The sequence below is a fragment of the Puma concolor genome, chromosome A2 (assembly GCF_028749965.1).
Source record: "Puma concolor isolate L17-30 chromosome A2, mPumCon1.1.hap2, whole genome shotgun sequence".
Lineage (NCBI taxonomy): Eukaryota > Metazoa > Chordata > Mammalia > Carnivora > Felidae > Puma > Puma concolor.
This window is the reverse complement of record NC_141668.1, coordinates 7,935,070-7,956,686: the sequence shown is the minus strand read 5'-3', so window position 1 is coordinate 7,956,686 and position 21,617 is coordinate 7,935,070. Positions and strand designations below refer to the sequence as shown.

The 21,617-nt window shown below is 48.8% G+C and overlaps 1 protein-coding gene and 1 long non-coding RNA gene across 11 annotated transcripts in view; one reads left to right on the top strand and one right to left on the bottom strand.

Moving 5' to 3' along the window:
- Window positions 1–357: 357 nt before the first annotated feature.
- EZH2 (enhancer of zeste 2 polycomb repressive complex 2 subunit) overlaps window positions 358–21,617 on the bottom strand; it is a 65,336-nt gene continuing 44,076 nt past the window's right edge. For all 9 annotated transcript variants that reach the window (XM_086687638.1, XM_086687588.1, XM_086687647.1 and 6 more), the window contains 14 exons: window positions 20,890–20,992; window positions 20,037–20,200; window positions 12,471–12,562; window positions 10,876–11,113; window positions 9,900–10,069; window positions 9,425–9,519; window positions 7,758–7,798; window positions 7,191–7,316; window positions 6,072–6,250; window positions 4,794–4,889; window positions 4,077–4,158; window positions 3,356–3,436; window positions 3,113–3,197; window positions 358–686 (listed from right to left, as the gene is read on the bottom strand). In XM_086687638.1, the coding sequence (XP_086543764.1) occupies window positions 626–686; window positions 3,113–3,197; window positions 3,356–3,436; window positions 4,077–4,158; window positions 4,794–4,889; window positions 6,072–6,250; window positions 7,191–7,316; window positions 7,758–7,798; window positions 9,425–9,519; window positions 9,900–10,069; window positions 10,876–11,113; window positions 12,471–12,562; window positions 20,037–20,200; window positions 20,890–20,992 (1,613 nt within the window). In that variant the 3' untranslated portion in view covers window positions 358–625. The remainder of the gene's footprint in view (window positions 687–3,112; window positions 3,198–3,355; window positions 3,437–4,076; window positions 4,159–4,793; window positions 4,890–6,071; window positions 6,251–7,190; window positions 7,317–7,757; window positions 7,799–9,424; window positions 9,520–9,899; window positions 10,070–10,875; window positions 11,114–12,470; window positions 12,563–20,036; window positions 20,201–20,889; window positions 20,993–21,617) is intronic.
- Window positions 686–5,700, top strand: LOC147582980 (uncharacterized). Of its 2 annotated transcripts, none has more exons than XR_015244228.1 (2): window positions 686–1,269; window positions 3,609–5,700. It is a non-coding gene; the product is annotated as an uncharacterized LOC147582980 (long non-coding RNA). The 2 variants fall into 2 exon arrangements; XR_015244227.1 differs by lacking the exon at window positions 686–1,269 and adding an exon at window positions 2,429–2,921.

The following is a 21,617-nucleotide window of genomic DNA, read 5'->3' as shown; positions in this document are numbered from 1 at the left end:
TTTACCAGCCTTTCTTTAAGACCTGACACCGGTCTGGTTGTTGCCCATCACCTTTTGTAGGCAGGAAAGCAATCTCCTGCCGCTATGGGATTTCCGAACGGCCACCTCGTCCAGCTCCATGATTGTCTACACAGAGATCGAGGCTTCAAGGCTCCTGTGCGCCAGGCCGCTGGGACCCGCCCGTCCGGGCCCCAGGACGCCAGCTATCTTGTCATGTTATACGAAATAATAACTGGGCAAGTTAATACAGGTAATAAATAGCCTTTAAATCGGGACCCACAGACACCCCAGGATTTCAGGGTGAGTGTGCTGTCCCCTCCACGGACAACTCGGTACGATCAATGACGACACCAGGGAGAAGTTCAAGTATTCTTTTATTCAAAGTTGAAAAATGTACCATACTGCATTATTGCAAAAATTCACTGGTACAAAACACTTTGCAGCTGGTGAGAAGGCAATAAAAAGTTGATTTTTAAACTCATTACTATAAATTATTCTTACAGTACTTTGCAAATTCAGAATTTCAAACTGCATTTTATTCTTCTAAATTGCCCACAGTACTCGAGGTTCCTGAAGCTAAGGCAGCTGTTCCAGAAAGGAGGAGGGGGGGAGGAGGTAGCCGATGTCAAGGGATTTCCATTTCTCTCTCGATGCCCACGTACTTGAGGGCGTCGGCCTGGCTGTATCTGAAAGAGCGTGAAAACGCCGTGACCTGAGAGCCAGCATGGGGGAGACCGGCCCCCACCTCGCCCGCCTCCCGCAGCGTGGGCAGAAACTCGCTTCTACTCTGAGAACTGGACAAGCCTGTTGGAACAGCCCCCACCCCCTGCCATCCCCGAGGGCCCGGGAAGGTGGCTCTGCATCACCACGGCCGGGCCCGCACCAGACCAAACAGGAGCCCCAGCCTCCGCGTGAAGAACCTCGACCCAGGGGTCGGGACGCCCAAAACGGAGCGCCGTGGCTGCCGCGACCTCCCCGGGGCAGGGGTCCACTGGGGACCTGTCGGATGTGGTGCCGCAGGCCACCGTAGTAAGTGGCGACACGCGGCCCGGTTTTGCCGCCACCGCACCCAAGAGCTGCGCTCCCCCGGGGGGGCGCGTATTTGGCCACAGGATGTAGTTTGCTCAACAGGCATCTGCTCGCATCTAAATAGGTTCTCAGCAATTTACCCCGCAGAGCCTGACGCCGTGTCCCCACCACCGGGGGCTGCATGTCCTCCGCTCCGACGGCCCGCGGGACTTCCCACAGAAAGGACCCAGAGGTGACCAGGTAGGACGCTGGCCACCAGTGCCTTAACTGTTAAAATACTAAACACTGATGACGCGGCGGGCGCTTCGGCCGTCGCAGGCAATGACATCGCTCTAACTGCGCTGGGGGGAAACAGAACCTCTGCCAAAAGCGAGTGCATAAGGCTGCACGAAGGGCGAGGGTGAAAGTGGGCTTTCTCCACTCTTCATCATACAGGCATACCTCGTTTTATTGCGCTTCGCAAACATTACTTGTTTTTGGCGGGGGCAGGGACTGAAGGTTTGTGGCAGCCTTACGGCGAACAGGCCAGTGCCATCTTTCCGTGTCTGGCACATTTGGCCATTCATGCATTATTTCAAACCTTCTCATTAACATCAGGCCCGTTCAGGTGACTGGTGACCTGGAAGTGACTGCTGGCACTGTCACGGGGCATCTCAAACTGCACCCATGTGGGGGGGGTGTCTAACGGCTACACATTACAGGTGGTCGGGCCTGGCCGCTCCCTTGCCTGGCCCTGCCCCCACCCCTCTCCTTCTGCTGGCGGGGGGGAGAGGGGGGGAGTCCCTGAGATGCACCAATATGGAAATGAGGCCAGTGTGCAAGTGAAAGGAAGGGTCATGCATCTCTCACTTTGAATAAAACAACTAGACGCGACTGAGCTCAGCGAGGAAGGTATTTTGAAAACCAAGATGGGCCAGAAGCTAGGTCTCGGGCATCAGTGAGCCAAGTTGTGAAGGCGGAAGGAAAAGCTCGGGAAGGAAAAGAAAAGTGCTCCTCCAGGAACACACAGGTGCTAAGAAGGCAACGCGGCCTCCTGCTCGTGTGGAGAGGGTTGCAGGGGTCTGGACAGAAGGTCGCGCCAGCCACGCGTCCCCTGAGGCCAGAGCCTAATCCGGAGCCAGGCCCCGACTCTCTCCGACTCCGTGAAGGCGGAGAGAGGTGAGGCAGCTGCAGAGGAGAAGCCTGAAGCTGGCAGAGGTGGGTCAGGAGGTTCCGGGAAAGGCGCCCTCTCCACAGCACCCAAGTGCAGGGCGAAGCGGCAGGCCGGCCGGAAGGCCCAGCAGCCGGAACGAATGCGGGGGCCGCACGACACCCACCCCTTCGGTGGAGACACAACAGCCTTCTCCCGGAAGACGCCAGCCGGGCCTTCAGAGCCAGAGAGAAGTCCGTGCCCGGGGCTGACGCGGCAGCAATGATCTGGACCGGGAGCCGGGGCTCGGTGACCGTTCCGAAAACCCGAGGCCCCTGCAAACGGCGGGAGGTCTGCTCCGCCTGCGCTCTGTGAACGCACGACGAAGCCCGTCGGTCTCCCGCACGGTCAGTGAGCAGGGGACGCTGGCTGCTGAGTTCTGCTCAGCCAGAGATCCCTTTCAAGAGGGGGCAGCTCCCTGGCGGTGCACCCGGTCACATCCCAGAGCTCTGACGGAGACGGACGGGATGAGGGTCGTGCTCGTGCCTGCCCCCACCCCCGCCATCCTGCAGCCCGTGCCTCAGGCGGCCACCTCGGCCTTCGAGTCTAGTATTTAAGAAACACGGGTCACAAGGCGACTGAAAGCCACAAGGTTGAGCCACTGTTCTAGATGCTGTCACTGTCTGGCAAGCACCCCCCCGGCAAGAGGATTGGGATTCGCTTTAGTGCAGGGGCCTGGAACCGAACCCGCGATAACGCCGAGGTATGCCTGTATTTCGAAAGTAAGCCTTACTTGTGTAACTTCCCCCCCACACCCCTGACAAATAATGACCAGAAATCAATCCCTCTAAGACCGGAAGATCCAACAAAGAGCTAAAAGCCAGGCTTTCCCCACAGCTTAGAGTCCAGGAAGAAAAAGCCCTCAGGTCACACTAGAAATACGCTGTTACCAACCTGTAATCAAAAAACAGCTCTTCACCAGTCTGGATGGCTCTCTTAGCAAAAATCCCTATCCTGTGATCGCCGTTAACCATCATAACTGGAAAGAGATACACACACTGGGGTCAGTGAGCTGGATGAGGACGGGCCCCAGGGAGGGTCTGACTTGGGCACATAATCCACCTCTGTCCCAGGGCTGTTCAAGTTCACTGTCTGAAAGGGGGTTCTGTTGGCAATCCTGGTCCCTCTAGCACCTACCTTTTGCATAGCAGTTTGGATTTACTGAATGATTTGCAAAACGAATCTTGTTACCCTTGCGGGTTGCATCCACCACAAAATCTGAAGAGAGAAAGAGAACCTAATGCAGTGAACAATTTCAGTCCGAAATCAGTAAACACGAAGTTACTACGGTTCTGGAGAAGCCACGGGTCAGGGTTGTTCAGGGCTGGCTTTTACGAAAAATGTGCATTCTTGATATGCCATTTCACCTTTTACTTTTTTTACTCGACAGCCTGCGGAACATGTTCGCAGAAAGACCTACTTGCTTCGGCAGAAAGTTACTCTGAAGGTATCGGGGGTGAGGGGCGCCCCCACCCCCCACGGCCTCACGTTCGCTGCCCCAAGACAGCGTCTGGAAAGCAGCTTCCTCATTCTCACAGACCTTCTGAGAACAAGCAGGGAAGTTCTGGGGATGCGTCCACCTTCAGGGCTCCCCACCCTTCCCAGGTCAGAGGCCCTGATGAGACCCAGCAGACTCCCGCCGCCGAGGCCCCGGGGCAAACCCGCAGCACTTCTCCCAGCTGGAGCCGGCGCAGCCCTAGCGGGCAGCGGCTCTGAACCATCCGGTTCAGCCTGGTGGCCTCGCCAACAGCCTGTTTCCGGGCGGTGAGAAACGCCCGACGCTTGGAAGTGAGGCGGAGACGATCCCTGCAGCCCCAAAAGGACCCCTGGCTCGCAGATGCCACCCCCTCAGACCTACCATTGTTCAAGTTGAACAGAAAGCTGCACATGTATTTGTCGTAGACTTTCCCTCTTCTGTCTGCTTCATCTTGAGAAATAATCTAAAAAGCAAGACGGTTGTGGATTAGGTGACCCAAGCTCGAAGGGGACCACAGACGTTTTCCCACCTTCCTGATGCAACCCAACAGACGGTCCTGCGGCTGGTTCCTCTCCTGCGTTCAGTCTACGTGCTGATGTTTCAGAACAGTGTTGACCCAGAAACACCATTCCCACATCTAAAGGAATCGTGCCTGGAGACAGTGATTGATCGACCAAAAATACAAATGGGGGACCGGGCGGGTGTTTCCAAAACGATGCCAGCCCAACGGGTCTTCTGTAACTCTGCGGCTACAAAAGTATATAATCAATGACACTGTTGTTTCTAGGTCCTTATCAGTCAGCCTCTGGACCGAGTAGGGCGGACTCTCCAGCACAAAACGAAGCTCTGGTTCTCCCCTTCGTCCCCAGATGCTAAATGTGACGAGGACCGAAGCAGCCTATGACCAGGCAGGCCAAGCCCATCGGCAGGAGTTAAGTCCAAGCTGAAAAGGCATTTTTTATGACTTCGTGGCTAACGGAACCCCACAGACCTACCCCGTGAAACCCCGTCCCAGGCAAAGGCAAGTTACTACACACGACGCGAGTCCCCGCGGTCTGTACGTGCTGTCCCCCTGAGACCGGGTGAGCCCTGCCTTACCTCTCCACAGTACTCCGAGATGAATTCGTTTTTCTGTACGGGATCTTTGATGAAAATCCCCCAGCCCGCCACGTCGGACGGCGCCAGCAGCAGGTGCTAGAGAAGAAAGCGCATGGCACCGACCGGTCAGCAAAGGAGGGCAAAGCCCAAGGGCGAGTTAACGCCCCAAGGACTCAGACCTGTCCTCACACGGCCACTGAGGCAGACGACGTCGGGAGGGCTCCACCAAGGGGCCGGCTCCCCGGTGCTGCCGGCAGCTCTGAGAGGCCACAAGAGGCCACAAAAACAGTGGGCTTTTTTGGGTAAATAAAGCCATCTCTGGTAATGCCCTTACGCGAACGAAACCCGGTTGGTAAAAAGTATGTTATTTTCTGTTTGAGGAGCTAAAAGAAGCCACGTCCACGTGAGCAGGAAGGAGGCTGTCATGCAGTGGGGGCGATGAGATTATTAGGGCTGAGCAGCGGTGCCGGCGGCCCTGTGACGATGACACCAACTGCCTAGAATACGACGGCCCAACCCCTGAAACCGTCACAGCCAAAAAAATAAAACAGCTGCCACCGCCCCGAACACAGTGTCTGGCAGGAGGGCCCTACGCCCAGCGGTGCGGCCTCAGTTACGGCCCACGACAGCTCGGTGACCGGAGCTGTGCGTGTCCTCCCACCCCGCCCCTCCCCCACTTGCGCTCGCTCTTTCACAAATAATAAACATTTCTGAAAAATATCAGCTGTCTGTAACTGAAGAAGCCCTTCATCTACCTACCCTAAAAACAGAAGATACAGAATTTCCCAAGTACGCGTTGTCAACCTCTTTTGTTCAGCAATAAACCTCCTGGTCGCTACGGTTAAAAGCACCCGCATGAAATTCCCGCTGTGTTGTTTTCAAGATTATTAAAGAAACTGGAACTATTTCCAGTGTGCAAAGTCCTCTTTCTTTTGCACTCCGCACAAAAAAGAACCTTGGATATTATTTGAGAAAAACAAGTCTCTAAGTTCTGATAGGAAGGAACACCATTTATTTACGTGGAGACCATCCAGTTCTAGAAACAACTAGCAAAATCCCTCTTCTAAATCTGATGCCTTTCACAGCTGCTTGGCAGAATTGACTGGTTCAGGTGACAGCACTGTAAGGCATCCCGGACAGAATGGCGCAGCCTGCCTCCGGGCACATTCCCCAAAGAAAACCCAACCCTTCTAGGTCGGCCGAACCATGTGATAATCGCTTCACCGTCGGCCCTTAAGAGCCGGGCAACCCCCAGCACCCGGGGGGGACGAGCCCTACCTTCTTGGAGCCCCGCTGGATGCTACAGTTCTTGCAGGACACGTTTTTGCTGTCCCAGTGGTCGGCCGCACCACAGGTGAGGCAGAGGTCGGGGTCGCACTCGCGCACAGCCAGGTAGCACGGGCACTGCTTGGTGTTGCACTGGGCTTTGCAGCGGCAGCCGGGAAAGCGGTTCTGACCTTCGAGAGAGATGGTCCTGTCACCACCGTGGAGCCCTGCCTAACTCCTGTGACCCGCCCCTCCCGCCCTCCACCCCGGACAGAAGAGGAAACACCAGGACACAAGTTACAGCGGTCACTACTGAGAACCACCACCCCGGGCTCCTGCTTTTCCGCTTTTACTTGCCTAACAGGCATGTGTACTTCAAAGCTCTCTGATGCCCTAAGTGTGAAGGAAAAACGTGGGCTAAAGATGAGCCACGGAGGGGTGCCTGAGGGGCTCAGTCGGCTGAGCGTCCGACTTCGGCTCAGGTCACGGTCTCACGGCTCATGAGTTCGAGACCCGCGTCGGGCTCTCCGCTGACGGCGCAGAACCTGCTTTGGATTCTGTCTCCCTCGTTCTCTCTCTGCTCCTCCCCCCGCTTATGCGCGCACGCGCTCTCTCAAAAATAAACATTTAAAAACGAAAAAAGAACAGTAGCAGCCATGGTTCGTAACCATTTTAAGAGTCCAGATTCTAGGTATTTCCCTGGAATCCGCACTGCCTGTGCAGTTTCACAACACGCATGCAGTCAGGACGCTTATGCACACGTTCCTTTATGCTGAGTTCTAAATCCCGCGGACGGTTTCTGGTAGCCAGAGTATCTGGGTAGCCAACTCTAGACGCCCTGTAACCTTACTATTCCATGCAGCCTTACTGCGATTTCATGTAAACGATCAAAGAACAGCTCCCGTATCAAACCCACTTTTGCCTAACCTGCCCACAGACACGCACCGGCCAGGAGACCGGCTGGCCACTAGCACGGAGCCCGTTATGGGGGCCCATAAATCCTCGTAGGATAAGTGGAGGCCCTAAAAAGGAAACCCCAAGCAAGAGCTGCCGTGTCCTTGCTTTGATTTGGTCGGCAATTCAGCATGACTAAACTCTCATGCAATTCATCAAAGCAAAACAAATACTTACACTCTGAACTACACTGACAAAACTTTTCACAAAAATTTTGTGCTATCACACAAGGGCACGAACTGTCACAAGGCTGACGCGGATGGTCACAGGGCTGGTAGTTGTAAACGTGGTTAGAGGAGCCATCTGCACAGAGAGAACAACGGCACACAGGTCACCCGGAAGTGTGGTGGGACCGATCGCACATAAAGAACGAGAATCTCTTCTGCGTTACGCTCAAGGGCGGCAATATTCCTCCCTGTATTTACAACGTGACACGTTTCTGTTTACAGAGCGATGGCAGATGTCACTTCCCATCCCCCAAGTGCTGGGGAAGTCCAGAGCACTACCCCCCACCCCCCAATCCCAGAGCCCTCCCGTCACTGACTGACTCCCTCCATCCGACCAGCTCTCACTGCACCACGGGACTGACCGGAACTTCATCAACAGACATCCTCCATTTAAATGGGTTTAACGTACAGAAGTCAATTCTACCAGAATATTCCCCAACACTAATCCAGTTACTGTTCGGAAACAGATGAGTAGACCTTTTTAAGTTAATTGTAAGTTGAACGGAAAGATGCTAACCCTTTTTCAGCTGTATCTTTCTGCAGTGTGCAGCCCACAACCTGTAAAACACAGAAAATCAAGGTCGTCTTTGTGAAGCCAGGGAGTAGCCACCGCACAGATCCAACAGAAGCCGCTTCGGCGGGTCAGGGTGGGCCACGAACATAGCTGTGCTTTGAATCCCAGTACGGCTGACCCTTGAACAACACGCAGTGAGGGGTGCGAACCCCCTGCACCATCAAAAATCTGCATCTACCTTTTGACTCCCCCGAAACTTATAAGCCTTACGATACTAATTGGTTAATGCGTATTTTGTACAACATATGTGCCATATACTGTGTTCTTACGATAAAAGCTGCAGAAGAGTGTGTTGAGAAAATCATAAAATACTATTTCCAGGCCTGTACTTAACCCTACCACCCCCCGCAACACACATGTATATGAACCCAGGCACTTCGGACTCGTGTTGTTCAAGGGTCAGCTGTAACCACAAAAAAAAGAGACCCGGCCCCCCCACACAGCCATGGCCCTTCCCACCTCCCCCAGGCAGGACTCGGGCTTGGGCTTATTCGGATGCAGATGAACCAGAAATAGTGCAGTTTCTCTAACTTTAGGCATCTTTAATAATTCCATTGAGCCGTGTGATCGGAATTCAAGCAAGAAACTGACACCCAGCCCAAATTCCTGTGGGAAGAACTGCTAAGTTCTTCAAGTTCTAAATCCAGTGGGCCCTACCTTTCTTAAAAAAAGACAACACGAGCACATACGCAACTTTCGAAGTGTGGCAGTCCTTTACTTCACACCCAACCATGTTTCTCTCAAGAACGCGGGAAAGGGGATGGAAATTAGACCGAGACTTCCACAGTTTCTGGCTCTGCACGAACAAATCAAGTCTGCCTTGGGGCGCCTCGGCAGCTCAGTCGGTTGAGCATCTCACTCTTGGTTTTGGCTCAGGTCATGAGCTCGCTCACAGTTTATGGGTTCGAGCCCCACATCAGGCTCTAGGGATTCTCTCTCTCTCTCTGCCCCTCCCCTGCTTGCTCTCTCTCTCTGTCAAAATAAATAAACTTCAACAAATAAGTCTTCCTGAAAACTCCCTTCCAGGCAAGCCTTTGTGAAAGATGACCTTCACAGAGGCTTAATGCAAGGTGTCAAGAGTATAAAATGACATGGGACACCTGGGTGGCTCAGATGGTTAAGCGTCCAAGCTCAGGTCATGATCTCACGCTTCGTGGGATGGAGCCCCGGGTCTGGCTCCATGCTGACAGCTCGGAGCCTGGAGGCAGCTTCGGGTTCTGTGTCTCCCTCTCTCTCTGCCCCTCCCCTGATGTGCACTCTCTCAAAAAAAAAACATTAAAAAGAATTTTTTAAGAACAGAAAGTGACACCACACACGTAGAGAATTCAGGCTCCTAAAACCAGGCGGGCGCCCCCCTCAGCTCTCAACACTCACACCCAAGAACACATGTTAGAGTAAATGCTCAAGCGCTGATAGAGCCATTACTACAGAAGCTTCTATTAGGTTCTCCTTAACACACCACATCGATTGCAGGGTACTGTGTTCTTAAGAGAAAAATACCAGCGACTACCTAGGCCGACAAGACTCCACATTCTGTCACCGAGCGAAGGCGGACCGCTGCCCTTGGAAGTGGCTCGGGGACCTGTCAGATCGGCCACACACTGACTTACCGGTGTTTCCTCTTCTTCTTCCTTGGAGGGGTGTCCACATCCTCGGCCGGCACAGGAGCTATGATGCTGGATTCTTTGACACGGAACTCATACACCTGGCAAGAGGCACAGCCACGGGGCCACGAGGACCGTGTGTTCAGTCAAACCAGTGTTACCCTCTCCCCTTCCCCACCGCCAGCAGCTGCCAGGCGGTGGGACAGAGTGGAAAGTCAAAAAGACACTGACCCAACCCACACTCTGACCGAGAGTCGCAAGGCTCACCACCTAGTCTTCCTGGCCCTTTAGACCAGCCCTGAGAGATCTAAAGTCGGAAGAATCATTTTCCGTCAGTTCCCGCTCAGTGGAAAAAAGATCAACATGCTTTTTGGGAGACGAACAGGAGCTTAAGAATAACCAAGAACGTTCTTCTGTTTGGACAGGGACTGCCTGTTTTCCCTCTGAAGTTCTTGAACAGTGTTTTACCAGATATACTTACCTGCCTACAAGTTTTGGTCCCGATGAGCCTGGCAATGGCACAGAAATTGTCATAATACGTGCCAATGAGGACCCTGAACATCGAGGCCTCGGCACCACTCCACTCCACGTTTTCGGGAGGCTCGATATTTGGCTTCATCTTTATTGGCGTTTGACATCGAGAATTCGCTTCTAGAAAACCGAAATTACCCCCTGGTCACAAAATGACAACCGGGGGCACCTGGGTGGCCCAGTGGGTTCAGCGTCTGACTCCTGATCTGGGCTCAGGTCATGACCTCACAGTTCGTGGGATCGATCCCCACGTCAGGCTTGGCACTGACAGCGTGGAGCCTGCTTGGGATTCTCTCCCTCCCTCCCTCTCTGAGCCTCTCTGCATTCTCTCTCTCTCCAAATAAACAAGGAAGGGAAGGAGGGAGGGAGGAAGAGAGAAAGAAAACTCAGGGTTGTGCTTAGGACAAAAGCAGGAAGAGAATCATCTTGAGAAGGCTGGAAACAGTCACTAAGCCTCCCACGGAACACAAGGCTGGGTCCCCTTTAACACAACATTCTAAATGCAAGCTGAGGGGCGCCTGGCTGGCTCGGCCAATAGAGCAGGAGACTCTTGATCTCAGGGTTACGGGTTCACACGCCCCACCCTGGGCATAGAGCTCACTCAAAAAGGTAATAATAAATAAAATGAAACCTGTTGTCACTCGGGTAAGTGACAGGGCCGAAAGCACAGAAACCTCGCACGGAACGTCAACACCACTACACCGAATGAGAAAGGAACGCGACACGGAACGTGACCACACGCCGGACCCTCCACCTCCCCAGCACGCGGGCAGCGGTCTCCGCAGGCCGGGGTGCGGGCAGGGGCGGCAAGAAGCCAGCTCCACACCCTGAACGGAGTCCCCCGGTCTGAGAGTTGTCAGTGTGCTGACGACTAGCCCACTAAGAGAAGCACTCGATCCGTCTCCTAGTGGTCACCCGCGTCTCACCCGAGGAACTGGAAGTCTCGTCTTTTTTCTCCTCCTCCTCTTTATCGTTGTTCTCCCCGCCCGTCTCCGTCCCCGCTTCCCGGTCGCTGTCTGTGTCTTTCGATTCCAGCACGTTAATGGTGGGGGTGCTGGGCCTGCTGTTGTTGGGGAGCCGTCCTCTCCTGCGGCCTCCGGGCCGCTTCGGCGGCGTCTTTATCCGCTCGGCGGTGAGGGCAGCGGCAAACTCCTTTGCTCCCTCCTATAAAGTCAAGGACGTAGACATCAAGGTCAAGTTCTCCAACTTGTTTTGTTGCATGAGAGAAAAAGAACTGCACCAAGCAGGTCGTCAGTAAATTCTCATGGTACCCACTTTTACCAATAATCATTTGCACATCCTGGTTTTCTATCTGCTTTTGACAGTTTGAAAATTACCGAAAGATCGATCTAGGTGCTCTTTGTGCTACAGGGGTACGAAACCAGGCACGACAATTCTGTGTGAACTTGTGAACCATATTAACTGATTATAACAAAATATAAAAAATAGGTGAGTCTCTTTAAACACGAACATTCGTGAGAAGCATCACATTCCGTGCATTTCAGACTTTCCTATTTCAGGGTTTAAGAACGTCTCTGGTGATATTTAAAGAATACCAGAAGAACACGAATCACATAAGCATGCTGGGCTTTGTCCCATCCTGCCTTACTATTAAAAAGAACATCCCCCTTTTTCCTGGGATGCCCAGCCCCCCAAAATCGTGAAAGCAGCACACTTCCACATCAACAAGTCCAGTAACCCGGTCTCGGAGAATATGTGCCAACGGTAAGATCACGGATTATACAGACCACAGAAACATCTTAGAGGAGCCCAGTAAAATTCGGCCTGGCACAGAGCATTATAAAACTGTGCTCAAGAACTCCGTGTTTACAGTGGCAGGAGAAGGGAGAAGTTTGAGAGCAGCCAACAGTTTTACACTTCATTCTACAAAAACCAAAATGCTTAAAAATAGGAAGGATACCTTCTGCAGGTGCCATTCAATGAATCTTCTGTCCAAAATCCAACAGGCAATATATACCCATTTAGTTCCTAGGTAGGAGTGGCTTGGTTCAAAGAGGGGAAATGGTAAAAATAAGATAGTGCCCATAAAACACTTTTCTACCTCTTCCTAAACCCTTATCTTTTCTTCATCATTTAAAAAAAAAAAAAAAAAAAATCTGTGGGCCCTATCACCTCACTCCAACCACCATGGGTCTGTAACTCTGAGGAAGGCTCCGGAACTACCCCGTACAATTACCGAGCTTCTGGGGCTGAAGGGGCTACCTGTGCTTCTCACGCTCACAAACCCTGTGGCGGGCGGAAGAGTCCTGCTCCTAACAACCTCGCAAGGTTGCTGAAAAGATTAACGCAGAGAAACCAATGAAACGAGTGAACGAAGGACTAGACTGTGCAGTGTGTAACCGCGAGGAAAGCAACTTGGGCAAGGGAGAGAGTCCCTGCCCCCCACACGGCCGAGGTACAGGAGCAAGAGTGTCATGTCAGCGCTGGCTCCACAGACCTCACCACCGTTCGGTGGGGACACTCCGCGAGTGCCTTCCGAGCGTGCAGCCCTCAGGCTTACCAAGTGCTGGTAACACTGTGGTCCACACGGCTTGTTGTCTAGAGCCGTTTCTGTGTTCTTCCGCTTATAAGTGTTGGGTGTTGCATGAAAAGCTGCAAAATAAACATAAAATACCCAAATATAACTATATTTACGCGTCGTTTCCAGTTTCAGTGGAAACAATTGGTACATTACAACCTTGCCAACGTGTGCTTTACATTACAGAACTTTCCTTCGAGCTCTTCCTAAACTGAATCATCTCATTGTACTCTCCTCAACTCTCCCCTGAAACAACCACCACTCCTCCCCACCAGCCCCTAACCAGGGAGGAAACAGTAAATTCTGGAATGATTAGGGATTTCCTCCTTTTCTCCTTGCAAGTGTAATTGATGCACATAAAACTCTCAACTCAGATCACGAACATTTGAGTCTTTAATTAGAAACAACGGATATATCCCTTCTACGATGAAATCAGGTTTCCTATTTTTACCCAAGATTTCTGGCATCTACAATTTCTTGATTTCTAAATAAAGGTCAGTAACCAGCTTGTCAAATGGGACAAGAATGGGACAGCACTTGTTTAAAACTAGTTTTTAAAAATAAAGAGGATGGCAGCTGGGGGGGGGGGGGGTGGTGGGACACCTGGGTGGCTCAGTCAGTTAAGCATCTGACTTCATTTCAGGTCACGATCTCATGGTTTGTGGGTTCGAGCCCCACATCAGGCTCTGTGCTACAGCTCAGAACCTGGAGCCCGCTTCAGATTCTGGGTCTCCCTCTCTCTCTCTGCCCTCCTCCACCCACACGTGCGCGCGTGTGCGCGCGCTCTCTCTCAAAAATAAATGTTAAAAAAATTTTTTTACAAAAAAATTTTAAAAATATAAATAAAGAAGACAGGGCACCTGGGTGGCTCAGTCAGTTAAGCAACTCTCGGTTTCGGCTCAGGTCATGATCTCAGTGTGCGGGATGGAGCCCCGTTTCGGACTCTGCACTGACAGCGGGGAGCCTGCTTCAGACTCTCTCTGCCCTTCACCCCTCTCAAAATAAACTTAAAAAAAAATTTTTTTTAAGTAATAAGAAATAAAGAGGACACCCTCAGCCTACTGAAACTCCATTGCTTTGGATCAGACACAATTCAAGAACCTAGAGACGGCTTGCGGTCAGCGCCCTTCTATAGGAAATACGTGGTCACACAAAACAGGTTCTAGAAACAAAAGTGTTTGAAACTTAAAATCCCCAAATAACCTGACAACAAAAAGATTCAAAGTATAGCAGAGTGACAAACTAATGAAGCATGAATGCACAGCAGTGAGAAGTTGGGAGAAACCTTCGAGAAAGCCTGTCCCAGCTACCAAGGCAAATGCTACAAATGCCCTGTTCAGAATTACAAGACGAAAACTATCTAATTTGGACAAAAACAAGTGACATATTCATGAAACGAACCATTTAAAAAACATCTGTAAAAAGCCATACTTCTATCCATAGAACTTAAATGGGATAGATGAACTGACTGATGAGGAAATCAAGAAAACAAAGACACAAAGTGATGTTGGTCTTGAAATAGAAATTCAAGGCTCAAATTCTGTTTCAAGTGAGTTTGATTTCCCTGGAATGAAGAGACCAATACCATGACTAATTTAGCACTGGATTACATTTTTGAACAGTTGAGGACCCCTAAAATACAAAGTCGGAGCCTACGGAAGGTCAAGGCCACATCAGCAGCACATACTGAGTGATATATTTTTGGTAAAATTCGTTTTTAATCTGGATGTCTCCTCTGCTTAAAGACCGAAGTTCTCGATTTCACCTGAATCAGTGAGAAACATAAGACACGTGCGCAAGTGAAGACAGTGGCCGCAGAGGCCCAGAGATGCCGCAGAGGCCCAGAAAAAAGCAACGGACACTCACGAGTCAAGTTTCAGCTCTAAAAGAAAAATTAACACATTGATGATAAAAGGCACTTTAAAAATTGCTTGAAGTACCACTGTTAATTTCACATTGCATTTAGCTCAAAAAAGAGAACTATTCTCATTGTTAGCCTTCCCTCAGCAGAATTTCAAACTTCAATTGTTTAAGAAAACTAAGGATACAAAGAATTCCCTCTTCCAGAAATGTCTGGACTATTTTAGATTTTCAGAGTACTTTAATATTCTCACATAGGTGTCTTAAAGTACTAATATTTCAACTAAGTTATTAAAATATATTTCAAGCTAAATATAATCTGAGGGGAATCTTTTCATAAAGATTCTGAGGGGAATTTTTACATAAAATAACCTGATCAAGAAAATTGTTAAAAGAAAATTCAAGCAGGGCACTTTTTCTAAAACTTGACAGAAAGGAGAGAGCAAAGAACGTGGAGGGCTTTTTGGTTTTGTTTTTTTCAAAAGCAACCTATAAAATCTTGATGAAAAATCTTACCTTACGGTTTTCGAGCAAAGGTAAGAAGACGGTTACATATCCAGTTCCAATACCTGTATTTGAGTAAACTGGCGATTCTAAAAAACGGCTGCAAATACTAAGTAGCCCCTCAGAATCTTCTAACGTTTCACCAAATATTGATGCCTCAAATACAGAACTGGGGAATCCAAGGATTACAGAGCTGGAGCGAACCTTCGCAGTCACCTACTTCCAGTGGTGATTTTACAGATTAGGAAACAGGACTAAAGAGATCATCTGAGTAGCTGGTTAGCTGGCGGCAGGGGTGCCAAGACCCGCACCCAGCATGCTTCGCCACGTGCAGGAAGAGCCACCTCCCCTCCCGGTAACATACAACACTTCTCAAATACTTTAGCTCATTGTCATGTGACAATTATGACAAAATAAATGATCACAGGGAAGTACACAGTGTCAAGTTTATACATTAACTTCTGCCCAAAGTACTGATCTTGTCTGCTCCGATTAGAACCTGGTATTAAGAATTCTTACTGAACATACATACTTAATAGTTGTAATCCTATAAATTCTCTGTACATCAGAGATCTCAGACTATTAAGTATCTTACAAAATGACTGTGTCAATGCTCAGAGCATAGGACAGTAGTAACAGCAGGCAGTGACGGGAGCCAACAAGAAAAGTTTCTGTGTTCAAAGCACACAGGAAGAGGCTCCAGGCATGACCTCACTGAATCACCCACAAAATCATGCAGGCGTTAGGATCCTCACCCCCATTTATAGGTGAGGAAAATCAAGACGTAGGGAGGTTAAGTCACTCTGTTAATTACATGGCAAATATGAACTCCATATGTCTCAATTTTAATCATTACACATCTGAAAACTAAAAAAAAAAAAAGTCAACCATCAGCTACAAACTTTGGAACACTGTTTCTGAAATTCTAACCATTAAAAATGTTAAAAGCTCTACAATTAGCATTAATACACATTCCAAAAATAGACTTACATAATATCAAAAATGACAAACGGGTTTTATACTTAAAATGGATTCCTCTGTAGGCCACTCAGATAATAGAAAACCCAACAAAACATTTATTCCAGGGTTCTACTTTCGATCCTATGTAAGCACATAAAATTTCCCAACCTTAATTTCTCAGCCTGCCTTCCTTCCCTCCCTATCAAAAATGTGTTACCTCTTTAGACCCACCACTATCAATTCAGGAGCTGACCCTGGTTCCTCTAACAAGCGTCAAAGACAGACTAGGCAGCCAATTTTAGGCTGAAACTTTTATAAAGAATTTACATCGGGGCGCCTGGGTGGCTCAATCAACTCTTGATTTCGGCTCAGGTCACAATCTCATGGTTTGTGGGACTGAGCCTTCTCTCTCTCCCTCGCTCTCTGCCCTTGCCCCACTCGCATGCACTCTCTCGCAAAAATAAATAAACTTTGAAAAAAAAGCAAGCAAGAAAGGAATTACAGGACTCCCAAGTTTGCAGAACAACCCGTTTCCAATTTACAAAATGGATCATGGTCTAAAAGTTATTTGGAATACAAAGTGGAATTTGTTCCCAAACCAAAACCATTTATCCTTCAAGGTTCCTTTGAACATGTAAGTCTAAGAAAAAAGACCATAGTCAGACAGATACTCAGCTTCTGGCTCGGATGAACTGCAAATCCCTAACCGTCGAAACTTCTTCCTTACAGACCAGCCATGGTAGACACCCTGACATCTAAGTAACAGGTGAGACCAGGTATCAGTGAGGCTACCACACAAATAATTAAAACAGAGAACGTTCAAAAAGGCCCTTCTCCCCAGAAGTTTAAAAACTCCCCCTTAGACAACGAGTTAAAAAGAAAACCTGAAACGTTCCTTAAAATTCCTGAAGAATAATAATAAACAACAGAACCTAAAAGAGGCTGAAACAGTGCTCTAGAGACGATTCATTGTATGTTAACCACATATATCCAAAAAAGAGGGAAGAATGAAAACAATGCAAAAATCTGACTCATAAAGAGAAACACAGTAAAACTAATACAGTAGCTGATTCTGAGGGAAAAATATAGGAAACAGATTTTTAAAACAAAATACAGAAACCACTTAAGCTCATCAAGAAAAATGGGAGAACGAAACATTTAATAAGCAGGAAAAAAAATCACTGGAGCACTCAGGTCAACTTTATCCAAATAAATTTCAAAACTTGGGTGAAATAGGTAACTTTTCAAAACTGATCCAGAAGTGATAGAAAACGTATCTGCTAGTACCACTGTTATTTAACACCGTACTGAAGATATCAGCCAATGTAATTAGACAAGGAAAGAAATTAAAGTCATAAAGACAGAGAATCTCAGTAATTGCCGATAGTCTACCTACAGAACTAGAAAACTCAACAAAGAATCCACTGAGAAATTATTATCAACAAGGACAATTCAGTAAGGTATCAAGGTATTAAACATGTAACATTTAAAGAGAAAAAGCCCAGCAACAACCCATTAATACCTAGAACTCATCTTACAAAAGAATGTACAAGAACTACGTGAAGAAAGTTCAAGGTTACTAAAGGACACAAAAGGAAACTTGATCATATGGTTACACTTAATCCTCATTTTAAAATGTCAATTTCCCCGTAAGTAATTTATACATTTAATGGAATTCCAATAAACATACTACCTAGACTTTTTTTTTTTAATTAAACAAACTGATTCTAAAATTTACATTAAAAAAACAAGAAAGAATAGGCAGGAGATCTCTGAATAAAGCCTCCTGGAAGAGAACACAAAGAAAAAGACCCAAGCACACGTGGTAACAGGCAAGGAGGGCGGCACAGCAGTGAAGAGGGAACTTTCCAGTAAGTGACATGGAAAACGACTAGGCAGCCTTGGAGGTGGGGAGAAGTGGATCCAAAACTCTATCAGAATCACTTGCTTCCAAAGGATCAAAGAGTTAAATGCAAAAGAGTGAAGTCAATACACGGACCAGCTTAACTTGCACTTATGGCAAATGCTGTGCAGGTACAGCCAAGGTCATTCACCACAGCACCGTGGGAACGAAAGGCGCAACTCGATCCAAGTGCAGGGTTCCGCTGCCTCCTTTGACAGAAGGCTACGCAGCTCTCCAGACAGGAAGAGCGTCTACACCATGAAGTCAAAACAGGGAGAAGCCTCACTAGTATGGCACCTTGTGAGAAGGACAGTCGGGAAAAGAACATCTTTGCATTTTGCCGGAAGATACTCCAGAAAGATACAGAAGAACTGATGTTAGTGGTTTAAGGAGTGAGGTACAAACGCTACGCACGGAGGCAGAGGTGGCAGGGAGAATTCACTGGACACCTTTTAATACATTTCTGAAGTGTAGGTCATGTAAATGACGACCTGTTTAAAAAAATAACAATAAAAACAAGCCAAGTACTGTTTAAGTATTTTACACATAATAATAAAATTAATCTTCACAACAGCTTATGAAGCACTATGTTATTCTATCAGAGAGAAAAAAACTTAAGGCACAAAATGCTATAGCTAACGTGTATCTAACAATGTATTTACTGGTTCATTTTGCCTACAAAACATTTACAGTCTGTGAGATTCTGCTGAAGTTGATGGAAAGCAGTGAATCCCTACACGATCCGTCAAGGCGGAATCCCAAAGAGACCGGCCCTAGTGAACGAGGAAGCAAGGGGCGCAGCAGCTGTGGACCCCGCCGCTCCACGTGCCACGGGTGGGCAGCCCCGCCTCCCACCGGAGCGAAGCTCACTAGTCAATGTCCCCCCCCTGACGGAGGAGGGACTGATCAGGTTCAAGGTTCATCACTATTACTCAAATCTGAAGACCACAATAACTCATGTGATCATGTTCAGAAGCAGCATCCACTTCCTGATTCATTTGCACAAGGAAGGTACGAGAATGCTACGTCTACAAACTGGACGGACCATTTCACTGACTTCCACGTAGAGCCTTCCACGCGACCATTCGCTATGGTGACACTTGGATGCAACTCATAATATTCTTAAGAACTGGGCACAACTTTATAAACCAACTGGGTGTAGGGATGCCTGGTTCAGTCGGTGGAGCTTGCGACTCTTGATCTCAGGGTCAGGAGTTCAAGCCCCACACAGGGGGTAGAGATTACTTAAAAAATACAATCTTTGGGGCGTCTAGGTGGCTGAGTCGGCCGAGCATCTGACTCTTGATTTCAGCTTAGGTCATGATCCCAGAGTGGTGGGATCGAGCCCCACACTGGGCTCCACTCTGAGCGTGGAGCCTGCTTCAGATTCTCCCTCTCCCCCCAGCTCATATCCTCTCTCTCACTCTAAATAATAATAAAATCTTTAAAAAATAAAAAAATGAGGGGCACCTGGGTAGCTCAGTCGGTTGAGCGACCGACTTCACCTCAGGTCACGATCTCAAGGTTCGTGAGTTCAAGCCCAAATCGGACTTGCTGTTGTCAGCCTGTCAGCACAAAGCCTGCTTCAGATCGCTTTCTCTCTCTCTCTCTTTCTCTCTGCCCCTTATGCTCACTCTCTCAAAAAATAAAACATTAAATAATACATATTTTTTTAATTAAAAAATCATTGTAAAGAGAGAGAGAAAGAGGGAACAAGTGGGTATGGGGCAGAGAGAGAAGGCGACAGAGGATCCAAAGCAGGCTTCCCGCTGACAACAGAAAGCCCGGTGCAGGGGCTCAAATTCATGAACCATGGGATCGTGAACTGAGCCCAAGTTGCATGCTTAACCGACTGAGCCACCCAGGCGCCTGTCAACTGCAGATATTTTTAAAAGAAACTTACTCAGAGAACCAAAAAAAAAAACAAAGGAACACTAAACAGACAAAAATACCTACAAACATCTTTTTAGCCCATTTCTTATTCAACAAAATGCGTTCAACCATACGGCAGTGCTGCTCTAGGCTCTGAGATGGTTCACGGTCACAGCTTCGCTACAAACAAGTGCTAGGTGAGCCTTTATGGGAACACCACTGATCCGTATTCCACGTTAGTGGGAGCCGGGTGGCCCAAGTCAAAGACTCCACAGCAACCGTCAAGCAACAAATTGCAAAACAACGGTCCTCTGATCCTAGCATAGTTCTCCATCTTAACCGCCAGGCGAAATGATCAATTCTAGCTGCGATCAAGGACACCACTTCCCGGCGCTGGACAACGGGACCCACAACAGACCCCAACGAGGGCACGCGGCGGCCGCACTTACGGTGCAGGAAGCAGTCATACTTGAAGCACCGCCTGCAGAAGAGCGTGTGGAAAGAGTGCAGGCTCTGCTCCCTCTGCACGGACTTGGCGTTCGGCCCGTCGATGTTCGGGGTGCACTCAGGAGGAAGTGCGCCCGGGAGCTGCTGCTCGGTCAGTTCTTTATACCTGACGGCGACCAGGGAAAAGGGAGGTGAGGGCACGGCCACAACTCCTTCTCTGAAAATAAAGTTTCTGAAAGGTCCCCTATAGCATCTGTGATGTTCATCGTGCCTCGGCCACACACAAGGAAAAGGTCTGACCTAAAACCATCCTTATTTAGATGAAGAGCCAATTAAACATTCTGTCCGGTATATCAAGAATCAAGGCGCAGTCAGTTAAGCGTCCGACTCCTGATCTTGGCTCAGGTCATGATCTCAGTTTGTGGGTTCGAGTCCCTCCATTGGGCTCCATACTTGGGATTCTGTCTCTCCTTCTCTCCCCCCATCCCCAACTTGTGCTCTCTCTCTCTCTCTCAAAATAATACATAAAAAAGAATCAAGTTCAGGGATGGGATTCAGATCATGAAAAATGTTACCACATTAATTAAAATAAACATCAACTACACTGACATTTCTATAAGTGTCCAGAGAAGTTCTCCTCTCCAAGCGCTACCGGAAATCACGCGTGTGTTTACTGGCACCACGGTAAGCGCCGTGCAGGGAAGCACCTCACGTACGTGGTGTCGAGAACCCCGCAGCACCATGAACACAGGAAGCGCGGGGGGCCGTCGGCTCCGTGAGTCCTACTTCTGATAAACCAAAACGCTGAGCTACACACCATACAAGGCAAGACTGCCTCAAAAGAGCAAATCTTACTTTTCCTTTAGTTCTTCTGCTGTGCCCTTATCTGGAAACATTGAAGAAATGGCTTCAAAAATTTTATCGGAAGGAAATTTCCGAGGCGGGCGGCTTTCTTTGTCTGTATCAGGAAATAAGAAAGGGAAAAAAGATGAAAGAAAAGCAAGTCTTTCAATCTTGCATTTCCTCCACACAACTACATCTAACAAAGCTAATTTTCTACGAAAATTATCAACTCTGTGTTTCACTTACTTCTGACATATGTCACATGTCTGCATGGAGTGTCGGTAGGCCGGACGAACAAAACACTTAAAATCAAATATGGGAAGTTTCAGGTGCACCAGGAGGGAGAAGCCCCAGGGGCTAATCCCAGCTCGGCTACTGACTGGGTCTGTGACCTTCTTGCCTGGTCACCTACCCACTGGGGTCTGATTCTTCTTTGTAAACTCAAGGATATGAACTACATGACCGCGGCCCGTCCCAAAAACATTTCCTTTCTTTGAAATTGCAGTTTCTCCCCCACGCTCTTCTGTGCTGTTTACCGATGAGCTCTGCCAAGTCTCCGCTGACTATGGACTCTGGATCGGGCCGCTCTGTCTGAGAAGCCGTAACTAGCATAGGGCTCAAAAGCAGGGCTCTCGAGCCATTCAGAGGGGTGACCAGCACAGGGTTCTGGGTTCTGTTTCTTCCTCCAACAGCGTACTAAATAAGCTACTTAAGTGCACTAAGCCCATCTCCTCGACTAT